The sequence below is a fragment of the Diadema setosum genome, chromosome 14 (genome assembly GCF_964275005.1).
Source record: "Diadema setosum chromosome 14, eeDiaSeto1, whole genome shotgun sequence".
NCBI lineage: Eukaryota > Metazoa > Echinodermata > Echinoidea > Diadematoida > Diadematidae > Diadema > Diadema setosum.
Window position 1 is genome coordinate 34,243,794 of NC_092698.1, and position 15,844 is coordinate 34,259,637.

Genomic DNA, 15,844 nt, shown 5'->3' on the forward strand with positions numbered 1-15,844 from the left:
GTGCTCAGTGTGCAGAGCCAGCGGGCAGCTGGGTGTGCATGTGCAGGGGGTGTACTGAGTGCTCAGTGTGCAGAGCCAGCGGGCAGCTGGGTGTGCATGTGCAGGGGGTGTACTGAGTGCTCAGTGTGCAGAGCCAGCGGGCAGCTGGGTGTGCATGTGCAGGGGGTGTACTGAGTGCTCAGTGTGCAGAGCCAGCGGGCAGCTGGGTGTGCATGTGCAGGGGGTGTACTGAGTGCTCAGTGTGCAGAGCCAGCGGGCAGCTGGGTGTGCATGTGCAGGGGGTGTACTGAGTGCTCAGTGTGCAGAGCCAGCGGGCAGCTGGGTGTGCATGTGCAGGGGGTGTACTGAGTGCTCAGTGTGCAGAGCCAGCGGGCAGCTGGGTGTGCATGTGCAGGGGGTGTACTGAGTGCTCAGTGTGCAGAGCCAGCGGGCAGCTGGGTGTGCATGTGCAGGGGGTGTACTGAGTGCTCAGTGTGCAGAGCCAGCGGGCAGCTGGGTGTGCATGTGCAGGGGGTGTACTGAGTGCTCAGTGTGCAGAGCCAGCGGGCAGCTGGGTGTGCATGTGCAGGGGGTGTACTGAGTGCTCAGTGTGCAGAGCCAGCGGGCAGCTGGGTGTGCATGTGCAGGGGGTGTACTGAGTGCTCAGTGTGCAGAGCCAGCGGGCAGCTGGGTGTGCATGTGCAGGGGGTGTACTGAGTGCTCAGTGTGCAGAGCCAGCGGGCAGCTGGGTGTGCATGTGCAGGGGGTGTACTGAGTGCTCAGTGTGCAGAGCCAGCGGGCAGCTGGGTGTGCATGTGCAGGGGGTGTACTGAGTGCTCAGTGTGCAGAGCCAGCGGGCAGCTGGGTGTGCATGTGCAGGGGGTGTACTGAGTGCTCAGTGTGCAGAGCCAGCGGGCAGCTGGGTGTGCATGTGCAGGGGGTGTACTGAGTGCTCAGTGTGCAGAGCCAGCGGGCAGCTGGGTGTGCATGTGCAGGGGGTGTACTGAGTGCTCAGTGTGCAGAGCCAGCGGGCAGCTGGGTGTGCATGTGCAGGGGGTGTACTGAGTGCTCAGTGTGCAGAGCCAGCGGGCAGCTGGGTGTGCATGTGCAGGGGGTGTACTGAGTGCTCAGTGTGCAGAGCCAGCGGGCAGCTGGGTGTGCATGTGCAGGGGGTGTACTGAGTGCTCAGTGTGCAGAGCCAGCGGGCAGCTGGGTGTGCATGTGCAGGGGGTGTACTGAGTGCTCAGTGTGCAGAGCCAGCGGGCAGCTGGGTGTGCATGTGCAGGGGGTGTACTGAGTGCTCAGTGTGCAGAGCCAGCGGGCAGCTGGGTGTGCATGTGCAGGGGGTGTACTGAGTGCTCAGTGTGCAGAGCCAGCGGGCAGCTGGGTGTGCATGTGCAGGGGGTGTACTGAGTGCTCAGTGTGCAGAGCCAGCGGGCAGCTGGGTGTGCATGTGCAGGGGGTGTACTGAGTGCTCAGTGTGCAGAGCCAGCGGGCAGCTGGGTGTGCATGTGCAGGGGGTGTACTGAGTGCTCAGTGTGCAGAGCCAGCGGGCAGCTGGGTGTGCATGTGCAGGGGGTGTACTGAGTGCTCAGTGTGCAGAGCCAGCGGGCAGCTGGGTGTGCATGTGCAGGGGGTGTACTGAGTGCTCAGTGTGCAGAGCCAGCGGGCAGCTGGGTGTGCATGTGCAGGGGGTGTACTGAGTGCTCAGTGTGCAGAGCCAGCGGGCAGCTGGGTGTGCATGTGCAGGGGGTGTACTGAGTGCTCAGTGTGCAGAGCCAGCGGGCAGCTGGGTGTGCATGTGCAGGGGGTGTACTGAGTGCTCAGTGTGCAGAGCCAGCGGGCAGCTGGGTGTGCATGTGCAGGGGGTGTACTGAGTGCTCAGTGTGCAGAGCCAGCGGGCAGCTGGGTGTGCATGTGCAGGGGGTGTACTGAGTGCTCAGTGTGCAGAGCCAGCGGGCAGCTGGGTGTGCATGTGCAGGGGGTGTACTGAGTGCTCAGTGTGCAGAGCCAGCGGGCAGCTGGGTGTGCATGTGCAGGGGGTGTACTGAGTGCTCAGTGTGCAGAGCCAGCGGGCAGCTGGGTGTGCATGTGCAGGGGGTGTACTGAGTGCTCAGTGTGCAGAGCCAGCGGGCAGCTGGGTGTGCATGTGCAGGGGGTGTACTGAGTGCTCAGTGTGCAGAGCCAGCGGGCAGCTGGGTGTGCATGTGCAGGGGGTGTACTGAGTGCTCAGTGTGCAGAGCCAGCGGGCAGCTGGGTGTGCATGTGCAGGGGGTGTACTGAGTGCTCAGTGTGCAGAGCCAGCGGGCAGCTGGGTGTGCATGTGCAGGGGGTGTACTGAGTGCTCAGTGTGCAGAGCCAGCGGGCAGCTGGGTGTGCATGTGCAGGGGGTGTACTGAGTGCTCAGTGTGCAGAGCCAGCGGGCAGCTGGGTGTGCATGTGCAGGGGGTGTACTGAGTGCTCAGTGTGCAGAGCCAGCGGGCAGCTGGGTGTGCATGTGCAGGGGGTGTACTGAGTGCTCAGTGTGCAGAGCCAGCGGGCAGCTGGGTGTGCATGTGCAGGGGGTGTACTGAGTGCTCAGTGTGCAGAGCCAGCGGGCAGCTGGGTGTGCATGTGCAGGGGGTGTACTGAGTGCTCAGTGTGCAGAGCCAGCGGGCAGCTGGGTGTGCATGTGCAGGGGGTGTACTGAGTGCTCAGTGTGCAGAGCCAGCGGGCAGCTGGGTGTGCATGTGCAGGGGGTGTACTGAGTGCTCAGTGTGCAGAGCCAGCGGGCAGCTGGGTGTGCATGTGCAGGGGGTGTACTGAGTGCTCAGTGTGCAGAGCCAGCGGGCAGCTGGGTGTGCATGTGCAGGGGGTGTACTGAGTGCTCAGTGTGCAGAGCCAGCGGGCAGCTGGGTGTGCATGTGCAGGGGGTGTACTGAGTGCTCAGTGTGCAGAGCCAGCGGGCAGCTGGGTGTGCATGTGCAGGGGGTGTACTGAGTGCTCAGTGTGCAGAGCCAGCGGGCAGCTGGGTGTGCATGTGCAGGGGGTGTACTGAGTGCTCAGTGTGCAGAGCCAGCGGGCAGCTGGGTGTGCATGTGCAGGGGGTGTACTGAGTGCTCAGTGTGCAGAGCCAGCGGGCAGCTGGGTGTGCATGTGCAGGGGGTGTACTGAGTGCTCAGTGTGCAGAGCCAGCGGGCAGCTGGGTGTGCATGTGCAGGGGGTGTACTGAGTGCTCAGTGTGCAGAGCCAGCGGGCAGCTGGGTGTGCATGTGCAGGGGGTGTACTGAGTGCTCAGTGTGCAGAGCCAGCGGGCAGCTGGGTGTGCATGTGCAGGGGGTGTACTGAGTGCTCAGTGTGCAGAGCCAGCGGGCAGCTGGGTGTGCATGTGCAGGGGGTGTACTGAGTGCTCAGTGTGCAGAGCCAGCGGGCAGCTGGGTGTGCATGTGCAGGGGGTGTACTGAGTGCTCAGTGTGCAGAGCCAGCGGGCAGCTGGGTGTGCATGTGCAGGGGGTGTACTGAGTGCTCAGTGTGCAGAGCCAGCGGGCAGCTGGGTGTGCATGTGCAGGGGGTGTACTGAGTGCTCAGTGTGCAGAGCCAGCGGGCAGCTGGGTGTGCATGTGCAGGGGGTGTACTGAGTGCTCAGTGTGCAGAGCCAGCGGGCAGCTGGGTGTGCATGTGCAGGGGGTGTACTGAGTGCTCAGTGTGCAGAGCCAGCGGGCAGCTGGGTGTGCATGTGCAGGGGGTGTACTGAGTGCTCAGTGTGCAGAGCCAGCGGGCAGCTGGGTGTGCATGTGCAGGGGGTGTACTGAGTGCTCAGTGTGCAGAGCCAGCGGGCAGCTGGGTGTGCATGTGCAGGGGGTGTACTGAGTGCTCAGTGTGCAGAGCCAGCGGGCAGCTGGGTGTGCATGTGCAGGGGGTGTACTGAGTGCTCAGTGTGCAGAGCCAGCGGGCAGCTGGGTGTGCATGTGCAGGGGGTGTACTGAGTGCTCAGTGTGCAGAGCCAGCGGGCAGCTGGGTGTGCATGTGCAGGGGGTGTACTGAGTGCTCAGTGTGCAGAGCCAGCGGGCAGCTGGGTGTGCATGTGCAGGGGGTGTACTGAGTGCTCAGTGTGCAGAGCCAGCGGGCAGCTGGGTGTGCATGTGCAGGGGGTGTACTGAGTGCTCAGTGTGCAGAGCCAGCGGGCAGCTGGGTGTGCATGTGCAGGGGGTGTACTGAGTGCTCAGTGTGCAGAGCCAGCGGGCAGCTGGGTGTGCATGTGCAGGGGGTGTACTGAGTGCTCAGTGTGCAGAGCCAGCGGGCAGCTGGGTGTGCATGTGCAGGGGGTGTACTGAGTGCTCAGTGTGCAGAGCCAGCGGGCAGCTGGGTGTGCATGTGCAGGGGGTGTACTGAGTGCTCAGTGTGCAGAGCCAGCGGGCAGCTGGGTGTGCATGTGCAGGGGGTGTACTGAGTGCTCAGTGTGCAGAGCCAGCGGGCAGCTGGGTGTGCATGTGCAGGGGGTGTACTGAGTGCTCAGTGTGCAGAGCCAGCGGGCAGCTGGGTGTGCATGTGCAGGGGGTGTACTGAGTGCTCAGTGTGCAGAGCCAGCGGGCAGCTGGGTGTGCATGTGCAGGGGGTGTACTGAGTGCTCAGTGTGCAGAGCCAGCGGGCAGCTGGGTGTGCATGTGCAGGGGGTGTTGAGTGTACTGAGATGTACTGAGGTGTACTGAGGAAACTGCACACAACTCATGAAAAATGTTTGAAAGTCCACACATTACTGATGCTGTTTGCACATGCTAAGCTGTCGAATTATCTCGAAAAAATTTCGGGCTAATTCTCTTCGGGCTGATGTGAATAAGAAATGATAATATAGCGTGCTAATTCGCAATCTCGATAAATACCTCGAGCTTGGATTTTTATCGGGCTGACGTTAAAACGCCTATTAAGACGGGATTTTCTCGATAGGCAGGGAGTGGGTATTTTAGCCCTTTGCAATGCTACCTACAGGTTGCCGCAAATAGCAGGAGAGGGGGAGTTTACATGCCTTTAAATAAAATTCACCTCTCAAGGGGACCACTTGACTAGGAATGTCAACTGCATCAGTTTGGGTCACGTGATAAGGGACCACTTTGGGAAACTGCTAATTCGTTAAGCACCAATGAAGACAAAGGATTTTCTATATGGGGCAGGCAATGGAAATCTTGGCCCTGTGTAATCTTCATAACATCTTCCCTCAAATAGCACCAGGTGGCGATAATATTTCCATGCACTTGAATAAAATTCTGCTGTCTTTAAAAATGAATCACTGGCAAGAAATGTGAAAAGCATCCAGTTTGGGTTTGGATCAGACTTTGAGATACTGGCAATTTCGCTCTCACCAATGAAGACACGGGATCTAGTAAAAAGGGCTGGGGTCGACATCTTGCCCCTTTTCAGTATTCGTGGTAGCTTGCCTCACATATCAACAGGGTGGGGGGAGTTTGCGTACATTTGAATGAAATTCAACTTATTGTTTTGCGCACCCAGTTTAGGTCATGAGGCAAAAGACTTTGAAAACTGTTCCATTTGATAGAACCAATGAAGACAAGGAATTTTCACGAGGGCAGGCAGTAGTTCTTTTCGTTCCTGTCGTTCTGTTCGCCGTAGCTTGCCTCACGTATAGCAAAACTGACGAGAGTTTGCATGCATTTGAATACCATTCAGCTTTTGAAAGGAATCACTTTCCTAGCAATGTTAACTGCACGCACCCATTATGGTTTTCGTTTAACCCATGAATACATGGCATTTTGTTGACAGGGCAAGGCATGGGCATCTTGCCCCTTTATAATGTTCTTAACAGCTCGCCTCACATAGCATTACACGGCGGGAGTTTGTATGTATTTGAATAAAATTCAACTTATGAAAGGAATCACTTGACAAAACAATGATTTACGCATCCAGCTCGGGTCGCATGATAAGAGACCATGTATGAGAAACTGCTTCTGTTGTTTCCACCAATGAAATCGAGGGGTAATGTAATAAAGGTAGGGAGGGGGCGTTTTGCTCCATTTGTTCTGTTCGTCATAGCTTGCCTCAGATAACATCAGGTGCGGATATTTTGTCTTGATTTACCTGGCGCTCGGAATGTTAACTAGGCCCAGTTTGGGGAGCGTGATCAGAGATTTGGAGAACCTGCACAATTTATTAACACAAGGGATTTGGTCGTGTGGGCGGGTAGTGCAGTTTTTACTCATCTCATTGGCTGTCTATAGGGGGTAGTTTAAAGAAAACCTTTAAAAGGGGACGAATGAGAGCTGGGTGTTAGGAAAGACCAGCCTGAATCATCGCCGAAGGAGAGTCGCATGGTTTTCGTACTACTCTACAAGGAACGAGCAGTTGGTTGCCGATATACCTGCTGGCGTGGAGCGAGAAGACCAGACCATGGAGGCGAGGGTCTCACCTCCCTGACCAGAGGCGGCCGTTGCGTGGATATCATCCCTCCGGGAGTCTGGCAGAGGTCTCTAGTGGACTCGACCGGCAATCAAAACAGCTGTAGGTGAAACGTATTTGATAAACTCTTTTGGGAGGAGGTTGTGTCTTCCATGTTGGCTAACCTAGTTGACCTTTGAGAAGCAGGTAGAGGGAAATTAATCACAGCCAAAGAGGTTCTATATGTAATAGAGCGCGCGCTCGCATATAGGAGCGGGGCCAATTGAACGACCCGCCGCCATTTTCAAAGAGGTCGACTACCAGAAGCCTGAACCCGGAGGTGCCTATAGTAATACACGTAAAGTACAGTTTCGAAAATGGGGTTGGGTTGGAAAAATCATTCTAATTTTAGGGAAAATCAATATTTGTCCATATGCCTCCGGATTTTATAAGAGAGATACATTCTCAACACAGTATAGGTGTTTTTTTTAAGAAAAAAGGACTTCCTCTAAGGTGTCAAATATGTGCCTTAACACGAAGCCAAAATTGCCAAACAGGCATTCATGCATTCATACTACATAAAGATTGCAGAAAGGTACAGTGTATACTCTTTGGTATGGTAGTACTGATTTTACATAATATAAATGTCACTTAGAAACATAAGACACACATACAACACACACTCCCACACACATACAACACACATTCCCACACACACCCACAGCAAACACACACTCACACACCCACACCGTACACACACATGTACACACCAAACCACATTTTTTTTAATTCCAACACACACACACAACACACTGTGTGTTGTGTGTGTGTGTGTGTGTGTGTTGGAATGTGAAAAAGAATGTGGTTTGGTGTGTACATGTGTGTGCGTATGTGTGTGTTTGTTGTGAGTGTGTGTGTGTTTGTTGTAGGTGTGTGTGGGAGTGTGTGTTGTATGTTTGTTAGAGTGTGTGTTGTAGGTATGTGTGTCTGATGTTTCTAAGTGACGTATATTATGTAAAATCAGTACTCCCATACCAAAGAGTATACACTAGTACCTTTCTGCAATCTTTATAGTATGAATGCATGAATGCCTGTTTGGCAATTTTGGCTTCATATTAAGGCATATATTTGACACATTAGAGCAAGTCCTTTTTTCATCAAAACACATATACTGTGCTGAGAATGTATCTCACTTATAAAATCCGGAGGCATGTGGACAAATATTGATTTTCCTTAAAATTAGAATGATTTTTCCAACCCAACCCCATCTTCGAAGCTGTACTTTACGTGTATTACTATAGGCACTTCCGGGTTCGGGCTTCTGTAGTCGACCTCTTTCGTGCGCGCGCGCCACTGTTCAGTTGGCCCCGTTTTCATTTGTACGCACTGAATGGTGAGCGCTTACTCTATTACATATAGAATCTCTTTGATCACAGCTCTTTTGTACAAAATGCAAGTCCACTAAAGTTATTTGTGCTGTGTTTATAATAATGAATGCATGCATATCTCACTAAAATACAAGGGTGGCTATTACAGGCCGTATTACAGGAATTGATGATCACGAAACTGATTTGCTGGTACATTTTTTTTTTGTGTTCATTTCTCCTTGAGCTCCTGCGACCGTGTACACAATACTGCAAGTCGCTAGTATTTGGCATACCATTATCGATATGTTATCGCTGTGAGGAAGTACAAGTAAGTGTGAGTAAGTCTTTTACAATTTTCATTTCGTTCGATTTGGTTCTGTGCTTAACTTCATTAAAAACAAAAGTCACAAGGGGACAATTCCACCTGACCTGAATCGAGTTTTGAAAAGTATGAAAAAAGACACTTTGGAAAATTGGAAAATGTGTTAATTATGGACATTTTCTTCATATTTTGGACAGGGCGATCACGGAAGTGCATTTCTAACCCTTTTACAAAGATTTCTCAAGTCATGAAGCGTCGATGTGTTGTTCCTGTATTATTTTTCCGTACAGGTACAGGTTTCTCGATCCCTCGAGCGATACTAAGTATCGCTGAAATACAGACCACGCAGATGGGAATCAACCCTTCTGATGAACACGACTCTTGGCACCGACAGTCCAGCTGGGCGACATCTGGTCTCAAAAACAATTTAATGTGTTCACTATAGTAATGCTCGGGCCTCGGTGTACACTAGAAACGAAGATATTGATATGACAACTGATGTGACAAAATATCTAAGAATAGTTGCAATACATAAAGATGTATTTCATGTCATGTTATCTTTGTTTTTGTCCATACAGAGGCCGTAGCACCACTTGGTAAACCATCAAATTGCTTTGCTTTCCGCATAACTTCCTTTTCTTTCTGTAAACAATTATTGATTGATATACATGTGAAAAAAAAATCAGTACAATAAAGACTTTGTGCACTTAAAAAACTGACAAATTAAAGAATCAAAGTTGATACTGCTGATCTTGTACTTCAAACTTGTCATTGCTGTAGTAACCGAGTATGCAAACCCAAGTGTGAGCTGGGTGTGTGCAGGGGTGACACGGCCAGTGCAGAGTGTGCAGAGCCAGCGAGAGCTGGGTGTGCGCATAAACTTAAAAAAGAGACTCATGTATACATATTGTATATTGTCTGTATCATTGAAATGGGTAAAAAAAAAAAGAGTATGCCTTAAAGCCCTTCGAGCACTTGTCTCTGAAACAAAATTCTTATAATTAAGTTACATTTTCAGCAATGAATTTTTTTTTACTATAAATCTTCAATGAAAAGTTAAATAAAATACAATTTTAAGCAAAATTCAAAGTTATTACATAGAATGTGTTAAAAATCCGTTTTTGAAATTGCTGAGTTCATTTCCTTTTAAAATAAGTATAAATGCTCTTTCTTCGTTTAATAAAGTTTGTCATTATCTTACAAAACAAGGATAAAAATATAAAGCCTCGTCTCCACCAAAACTATTAGCCCTTCACGCAAGTTACAGTATTATATCCCGAGTATTCACATGTCTGATGTCCCTAAATTGCATCCATGAAATGTTTCCCGTCCTTCCACCCAATCATAGTGATGTGTGATCAGCAGAGTGTTTTACATTGTTGGGGTCCAAGACTTTTATAAAGTATGCTCTCATATGCTCCTCCCTTGATTGTAATCAATTCACACTGCATCAACCATGAATCAAGTACACTCTCTGACTCTGTACACAATATCATTCCGGGATATTTCACGTCAGACGTACATGCACATAAACCTTTTGGCATACTGTTTCTTGTGCAAGACAAAATCATAAACTATATGCAGATAAGTATATGAAGTACTTCAGTATTTATTATTTTCAATCATTGACAGCTGTGTTGTTGCTGTTTTTGTAATTTTCTCAGCAGTTCATCTTCCACACCGTCACGTACAGCTACTAGGCCCTCTTCTGCATCACCTCCCGCAACAGTAACTTCAGCTCATGGATTCAGAGCAGCTGCAGCTCCTCCTTTCACAGCAACTCAACCATCATCATCTTCATTCATGGGGGCTTCAACATCTTCTGTACCCTCATCTCCCTCACCCCTTTGACGAGGCCTGCCAGGATTTGCCTTGACCAGCCTTCATCTGCAAAGAAGCGAAAGGGTGATTCTTATCATGAATAAATTGATGCTGAGGTCAAGAAGCTAAATGCAGGAAGGGAAATGATGGTAGCTAAAAAAACAGAAGTTGGCAGAGGAGGCAAGCCTCATTAAATTGCAAATGCAAAAGTTCAAATCAGACTTGGAAGAGAGAAAACAATTCAAGACGGAATTGATCGACCTTAGTGGGTGCACCTTTGGTGATGCATGAAACCCTCTCAACATTTTTTTGAGAAGTTACATTTTTGTTTTCAAGCAACGGAACAAATTCTTGTAATGTAATGAGCCTGAAAATATACTTCTCTGTGATGACATAGTATTAGTTGAGATGAGGTAACAGCTTTTTATTTTTGTGAAATACTTAGAAACATCTTTGAAATATTTCAGAGCATATTATTCTAAGAGGAATTCAAAGTTACTTTGACGTAAATCAGTTTCGAAATGGCTGAGATATTGAAAAACAAAGTAAAACAAAGCAATACCAATATAAGGGTTCGTTAACATTGATTTCATTTTGATATTTCAGCCATTTCAAAACCACTTTTCATCAAATAGCATTTGAATTTGTCTTAGAATTAGTAATCTTCCATATTTCATAAGTGATTTCTCACTATGTAAACAAAAAAAAAATCACCATCATAAAACATTGCAAACCTGAAGCCACATCTCTACCTAACCTGTACCTTGCCTTTAAATGGAAGGTAAACCCAAAGAGCAATGTGGATTGAGTGAAAGCAGCAACATTAGTAGAACACATCAGTGAAAGTTTGAGAAAAATCGGACAATCGATGCAAAAGTTATGAATTTTTAAAATTTTGGTGTTGGAACCGCTGGATGAGGAGACTACTAGAGGATATGACGTATGAGTGGACAACAATACAAAGAAAATATAAAGGATATTCAACAAAAATTCACTTTTCTAGAATTATGAAAGAGCAGTGGACCAACCGCTTTCAGAAAGCAGGGGGAATAATTGCTACCCTTAACATATGTCAATATCAAGTTGATGGAATTTGTAATTTTCATGAAAAATTGATATTTGTAGTATTTTCTTTATATTTTCTTGATATTGTAGTCCACTCATACGTCATAACCTCTAGTAGTCTCCTCATCCAGCGGTTCCAACACCAAAACTTTAAAAATTCATAACTTTTGCATCGATTGTCCGATTTTCTTCAAACTTTCACTGATGTGTTCTACTAATGTTGCTGCTTTCACTCAATCCACATTGTTCTTGGGGTTTATCTTCCCTTTAAGCAGCTCATAGCACAGTTTATGGTGTTACAGAGGTTTGACAAAGCACTCTGAATAGTTTTGTTGCTGCTCGATGCAAAACAAAAATTGTCAAAACTTCTTTGGTGAAAGTTTTTTGTTATTGGTGTTTGCAACAGTAATTGCTGTATTGAATAGTAATTTGCCCAAAGAGTACGACAATGTGATATTTCTGAAAAGTTTGTTATGGCAGTTGATTATTTGTATTTTTTTCTTGGTGCCTATCTAAAAGAATAACATTGGCATGATAGATCAGGCATAACCTTGAACATTCATGCCACATCAAATTCACCCATGTGCCAACACACATTGTTTCAAAGCTGGTCATCACAATACACACACACACACACACAAAAAAAAAAATGAATTGTTCAAATTTCGGTGGAGGGAAATGGGGAAAAGAGAAAGTCTTCACAGATGCAATTCTATTGCTGCTTTGTATTATTCATAGGCAGTGCCCAACAAAAACTCTTCCATTGTTTCAGATTAGTAATATACTGTCCAAGTTTTACTTTATGTAATGGGGCAGAAACTATTTCAAATCTGATGATGATGACTTTCTCAAGGTGCGATATTACTTATTTGGGAAACCAGGCAAGTGTGAATGTTGATCCTTGCAAATGGATCACATTCATGTTATTATTAATACTCGAAATTATTGATTCATGAGTTTGAGAATGCATGTTAATCTCATTGATATTTAGCCTTTGCTATTTGTCAAAACTCATGACTGTGGTTATGAGGTAGATATGGTTCAGGCTATTTTGAGATTACATAAGCAGTAATTCGCATAGATTTTATAATGCATTTAGGCCATTTCAATTGTTAATAGCCAAGGGTAGTCATGGTTGTCTCTTTCTAAACTACAATTTTTTGATGTGTTTTTGTGAGCTTATCTCAACGTATTGACATTTTAATCAACTTGTACATAATTGTCCCCGCCGAACGAGTTCGAGCAGGGGACTATGAAACGGGCTCTGTACGTGTGTGTGTCCGTCCGTCCGTCCGTCTGTGTGTGCGTCCGTGTGTGATCAAAATGTTCAATTTGCTACTTCTCTGTCATTTATGAGCCAATTTTGATTGTTTGCTTTATATGATAGCACTGCATGGGAGCTTTGAAACTTCTACACAGAATTTCAGTCGTGACCTTTGACCTTGACCTTTGACCTATATTGTACATTGTGCTACAAAATGCTACTCCTTCGCCATTTCTAACACAATTTCGATTCCGTTTGCTTTATGTTATGGCACTAGGTGAGGGCTTCCAAACTTCTACAAAGAATTTTGACATTTGACTTCTTTGACCTTTGACCTTGATTTTTGACCTATATTGTACATTTTGCTACAAATGCTACTTCTGGCGGGGACATATATTACGCACCGCGTAATTTCTACTTTTCCTTGTTTGTACATGTATTACATGTACAAGGAAGTGCTGTGGGTAATATAAAGAAATGATTAACCTTCAGTAACATTTCAAGATTAAATTTTGATTCTAAATTTCAGGATACTTAAAAACTCAAAGGATTTGCTATCAAAATGTATATAACCATATAAATTTTATCTTTTGTATGCTTTGATTTTACTTCATGTTATATATTCGGGTATTAAATGAAATCTGTAAATAATAATGATAGCAGTATGGTGCTGTGACTTTTATTTTACAGTGATTTGACTAGGAACACTCCTTGTACCTGCTCACCTTTAAATGTAAAGAGGAACGGATGTAGCATTTATGTCAGAATTGAGGTTTTTTTTTTTTGGTTATTTTGTTATTTGTCAAGATATAGGGCTACATTTGTGAGGTCATGTGCATATGGAGTGATTCCCTTCATAATACACATAGGGAAAGTTAAGATATGTAATTTCTCTCCCTTTTTTTTTATTCTTTTCAGTCAACATGTCTTATTCCAGGCAATGTTATTGATTCTTTCAAATCAAGTTGAGAATGGTTGAGTAGAGGAATTATTTCAGCCAGTTGTGTTTGGAAGAAAAGCATTTTAAAAGGCTAGCAGGTTATCATAATTACTTTTGAAAATGTTTGATAATAAACAGCTTCTACATTATATATGCCTTTTCATCCTCATTTCAATTTTCGCCTCATCCTAACAGTTTAAAAGGAAGTTAGAGATTCCATTCATACTATGTTTTGTCACTTGCACGACGTATGCCCAGAAAGATTCTGCTTCAAGAGGAAGAAATTTAATAAAGTACTACCATAAGACAGAAGAAATTATGATTATTTTTCATATTGATTGAATTTCCATGTCTGTCTTGTAAAAGAAGAAATTGAGAATTGGAGTGTTTGCAGAGAATTAGAATTTTGTTCATTTGTAAGGAAACCAAAAATTTTGTGTCAAGGCTGATATACATGTATGATTGTGCATACTTTTAATCTTGAACGTTTTTCTTAATCAGGCCAACATATAATTTGAATTAGGCCTGGAATGAAGCAGATGAAAAATATGATTAAGCCATAAATCAAACTTGAATATAAAGAGTTTTGGTTTCCTTCACGACGTGTGAAAAGATGACTACCTAAAGTGTGCCTGGATAATGCGCCGTCTGTATTCTTGAGCTCGAGCAGCGTTGTTTCCTGCATGAACTTCAAGAGGAGGTTGGGGATATGCTGGCAGTAGGTCAGCTACATCGGGCATGCCCATATCTTTCGCCAGGTTGTGGAGAACGGCACAGCTAGCAATGATCTATAACAAACACATGTATAAAGGAGAAATGAAAATTCATTGTAATCCCGTTTGTAACACACTGTTAAACACTGTACTAACAATCATTACAAGGAAAAGATTGTTAAGGACCAAATATTATCATTACATCTTTATATACTCATATGCTTGGCTAGAACGAAATGATGGTATATATTATATGTGTATATATTCTTGAAATGAATAAATTATGCACACATATATATATAAATTATATATATATATGCATATATATATATATATATATATGCATATATATATATATATATATATATATATATATTGTATGTGTATATACAGGTATATATACACATAATTATATACAGTATATCACATACCGAAATGAAACTGCCGCTCCCGAAGACTACGTTATATTATAGTAAAGGAGTCACGTGTGATACGCATTTCCTTCTATAGAAAATTTGTACAAATTCAAAACAATTAGATATGCGATACACGTAATGCGACGACAAAAATCTATTAATATATTATGTATATATATATATATATATATATATATATATAATATATAGGGAGCTTTAGATTTTAGACGCGCGGACGTTCAAAGAGAAAAAAACATGATCTGAGCGTGCGCAGTAGGGCGGATCAAGTTACTGCGCACGCTCAGATCATGTTTTTTTCTCTTTGAACGTCCGCGCGTCTAAAATCTAAAGCTCCCTTATACCTGAAAGAACGGGGTCACTTTGAAAGTACAAATATGTATATTGAAATTAAGGTGACGATGTAGGCCTAATTCAGTTGGATGCTCAGTAATAAGACTGAGATATTAACCAAAGCACCATACACAAATCACAATTACATCTTCACAGGCAGAATAACAGTTTACACTTACCTTGCTTGCTCGTGAAGGGTGCACGCGGAGTTCTTCATGCAAGCAATGGAATCGTCTCTTGAGTTGCCCAATACCTCTCTCTAAGTCTACCAAAGAACGTGTTCTTCTGTGTGACTGGTTATATCGCCCCTCCTCCGGAGATTGCGGGCGCAATACAGGAGTGAGTAACCATGGGCGGAGAGGATACCCGCTGTCCCCGAGGAGATGGCCATCGATGTTTTCTAGACGCTCTTCGAGCCTACTTTCCCGTAGGACTCTGGAATCATGGGTGCTTCCAGGCCAGCAAGCGTTGATATTTATTAGCTTGCATTCAGCATCCATCACGACTTGCACATTGATGCTGTGGTATCTCTTCCTGTTCACAAATTGGTCTTCATGCTCGGTAGGAGCAATAATCTTAACATGAGTACCATCGATCACGCCTACCACCCCCGGAATCTCCGCGATCTCGAAGAACCTCATCTTCGATCTTCTTCTTTCATCTTCGTCTGGTAAACGGTCAAAGTCTGGCAGGCGTCTCGACAGGGCATCGCTGACTTGGGCGATGCACCTTGACATGGATGCCTGCGACAGATGAAGAGTGTCGCCGTCGGTTCGCTGGAAACATCCAGTTGCGAAAAAATGAAGAGCAGCGCATACCTTGTCAAGGGGCTCTATTGGGTGGTTTCGATTTGCCTTCGCAACAATGTCGTTGTGAATTAGATTCTCAATCCTTTGAATACCGTTTCTCGAAAAACGGTATCTCTGTATCAGCTCTACGTCGTTATAAATCTGAAGCGGGTGAAAGCGTGCGTTTGCGGCGATTTGTCTGCGATCCCTCACGTGATCGTGAATGCGGAGAAAAGCCGCCATCACAGACTCTCAATTATGCCTTATTCAACGCGTCAATCGTGAACTGCATGTGCGGCCTTACGTGGGATTGAACACTCTTTTTATAAGTCTTACTGCTAGAAGAAAGATAAGCAAAGTAAAAAGGTGGCTTATATTTAAGCAAAAGTACTTACCTTGAGATGTTTATGGAATACCAAAGCGTGTTTAGGCAAATTTGCTTATACGCAGTT

General features: G+C 45.8%; 1 protein-coding gene across 1 annotated transcript; it reads right to left on the minus strand.

Moving 5' to 3' along the window:
* Positions 1-9,879: 9,879 nt before the first annotated feature.
* LOC140237536 (putative nuclease HARBI1) lies at positions 9,880-15,635 on the minus strand. Its single transcript, XM_072317470.1, has 3 exons — positions 14,784-15,635; positions 13,746-13,912; positions 9,880-9,921 (listed from the first exon to the last, which is right to left on the minus strand). Exons 1-3 carry the CDS (start codon positions 15,633-15,635, stop codon positions 9,918-9,920), a joined length of 1,023 nt encoding a protein of 340 aa, XP_072173571.1. The 3' UTR covers positions 9,880-9,917.
* Positions 15,636-15,844: the final 209 nt, after the last annotated feature.

Coding starts and splice junctions, on each gene's coding strand:
- LOC140237536 (XM_072317470.1), bottom strand. CDS start 15,635: ATGGCGGCTTTTCTCCGCATTCACGATCACGTGAGGGATCGCAGACAA. Junction 13,913..14,783: donor ACCCTTCACGAGCAAGCAAG/GTAAGTGTAAAC, acceptor TGTTTGTTATAG/ATCATTGCTAGCTGTGCCGT.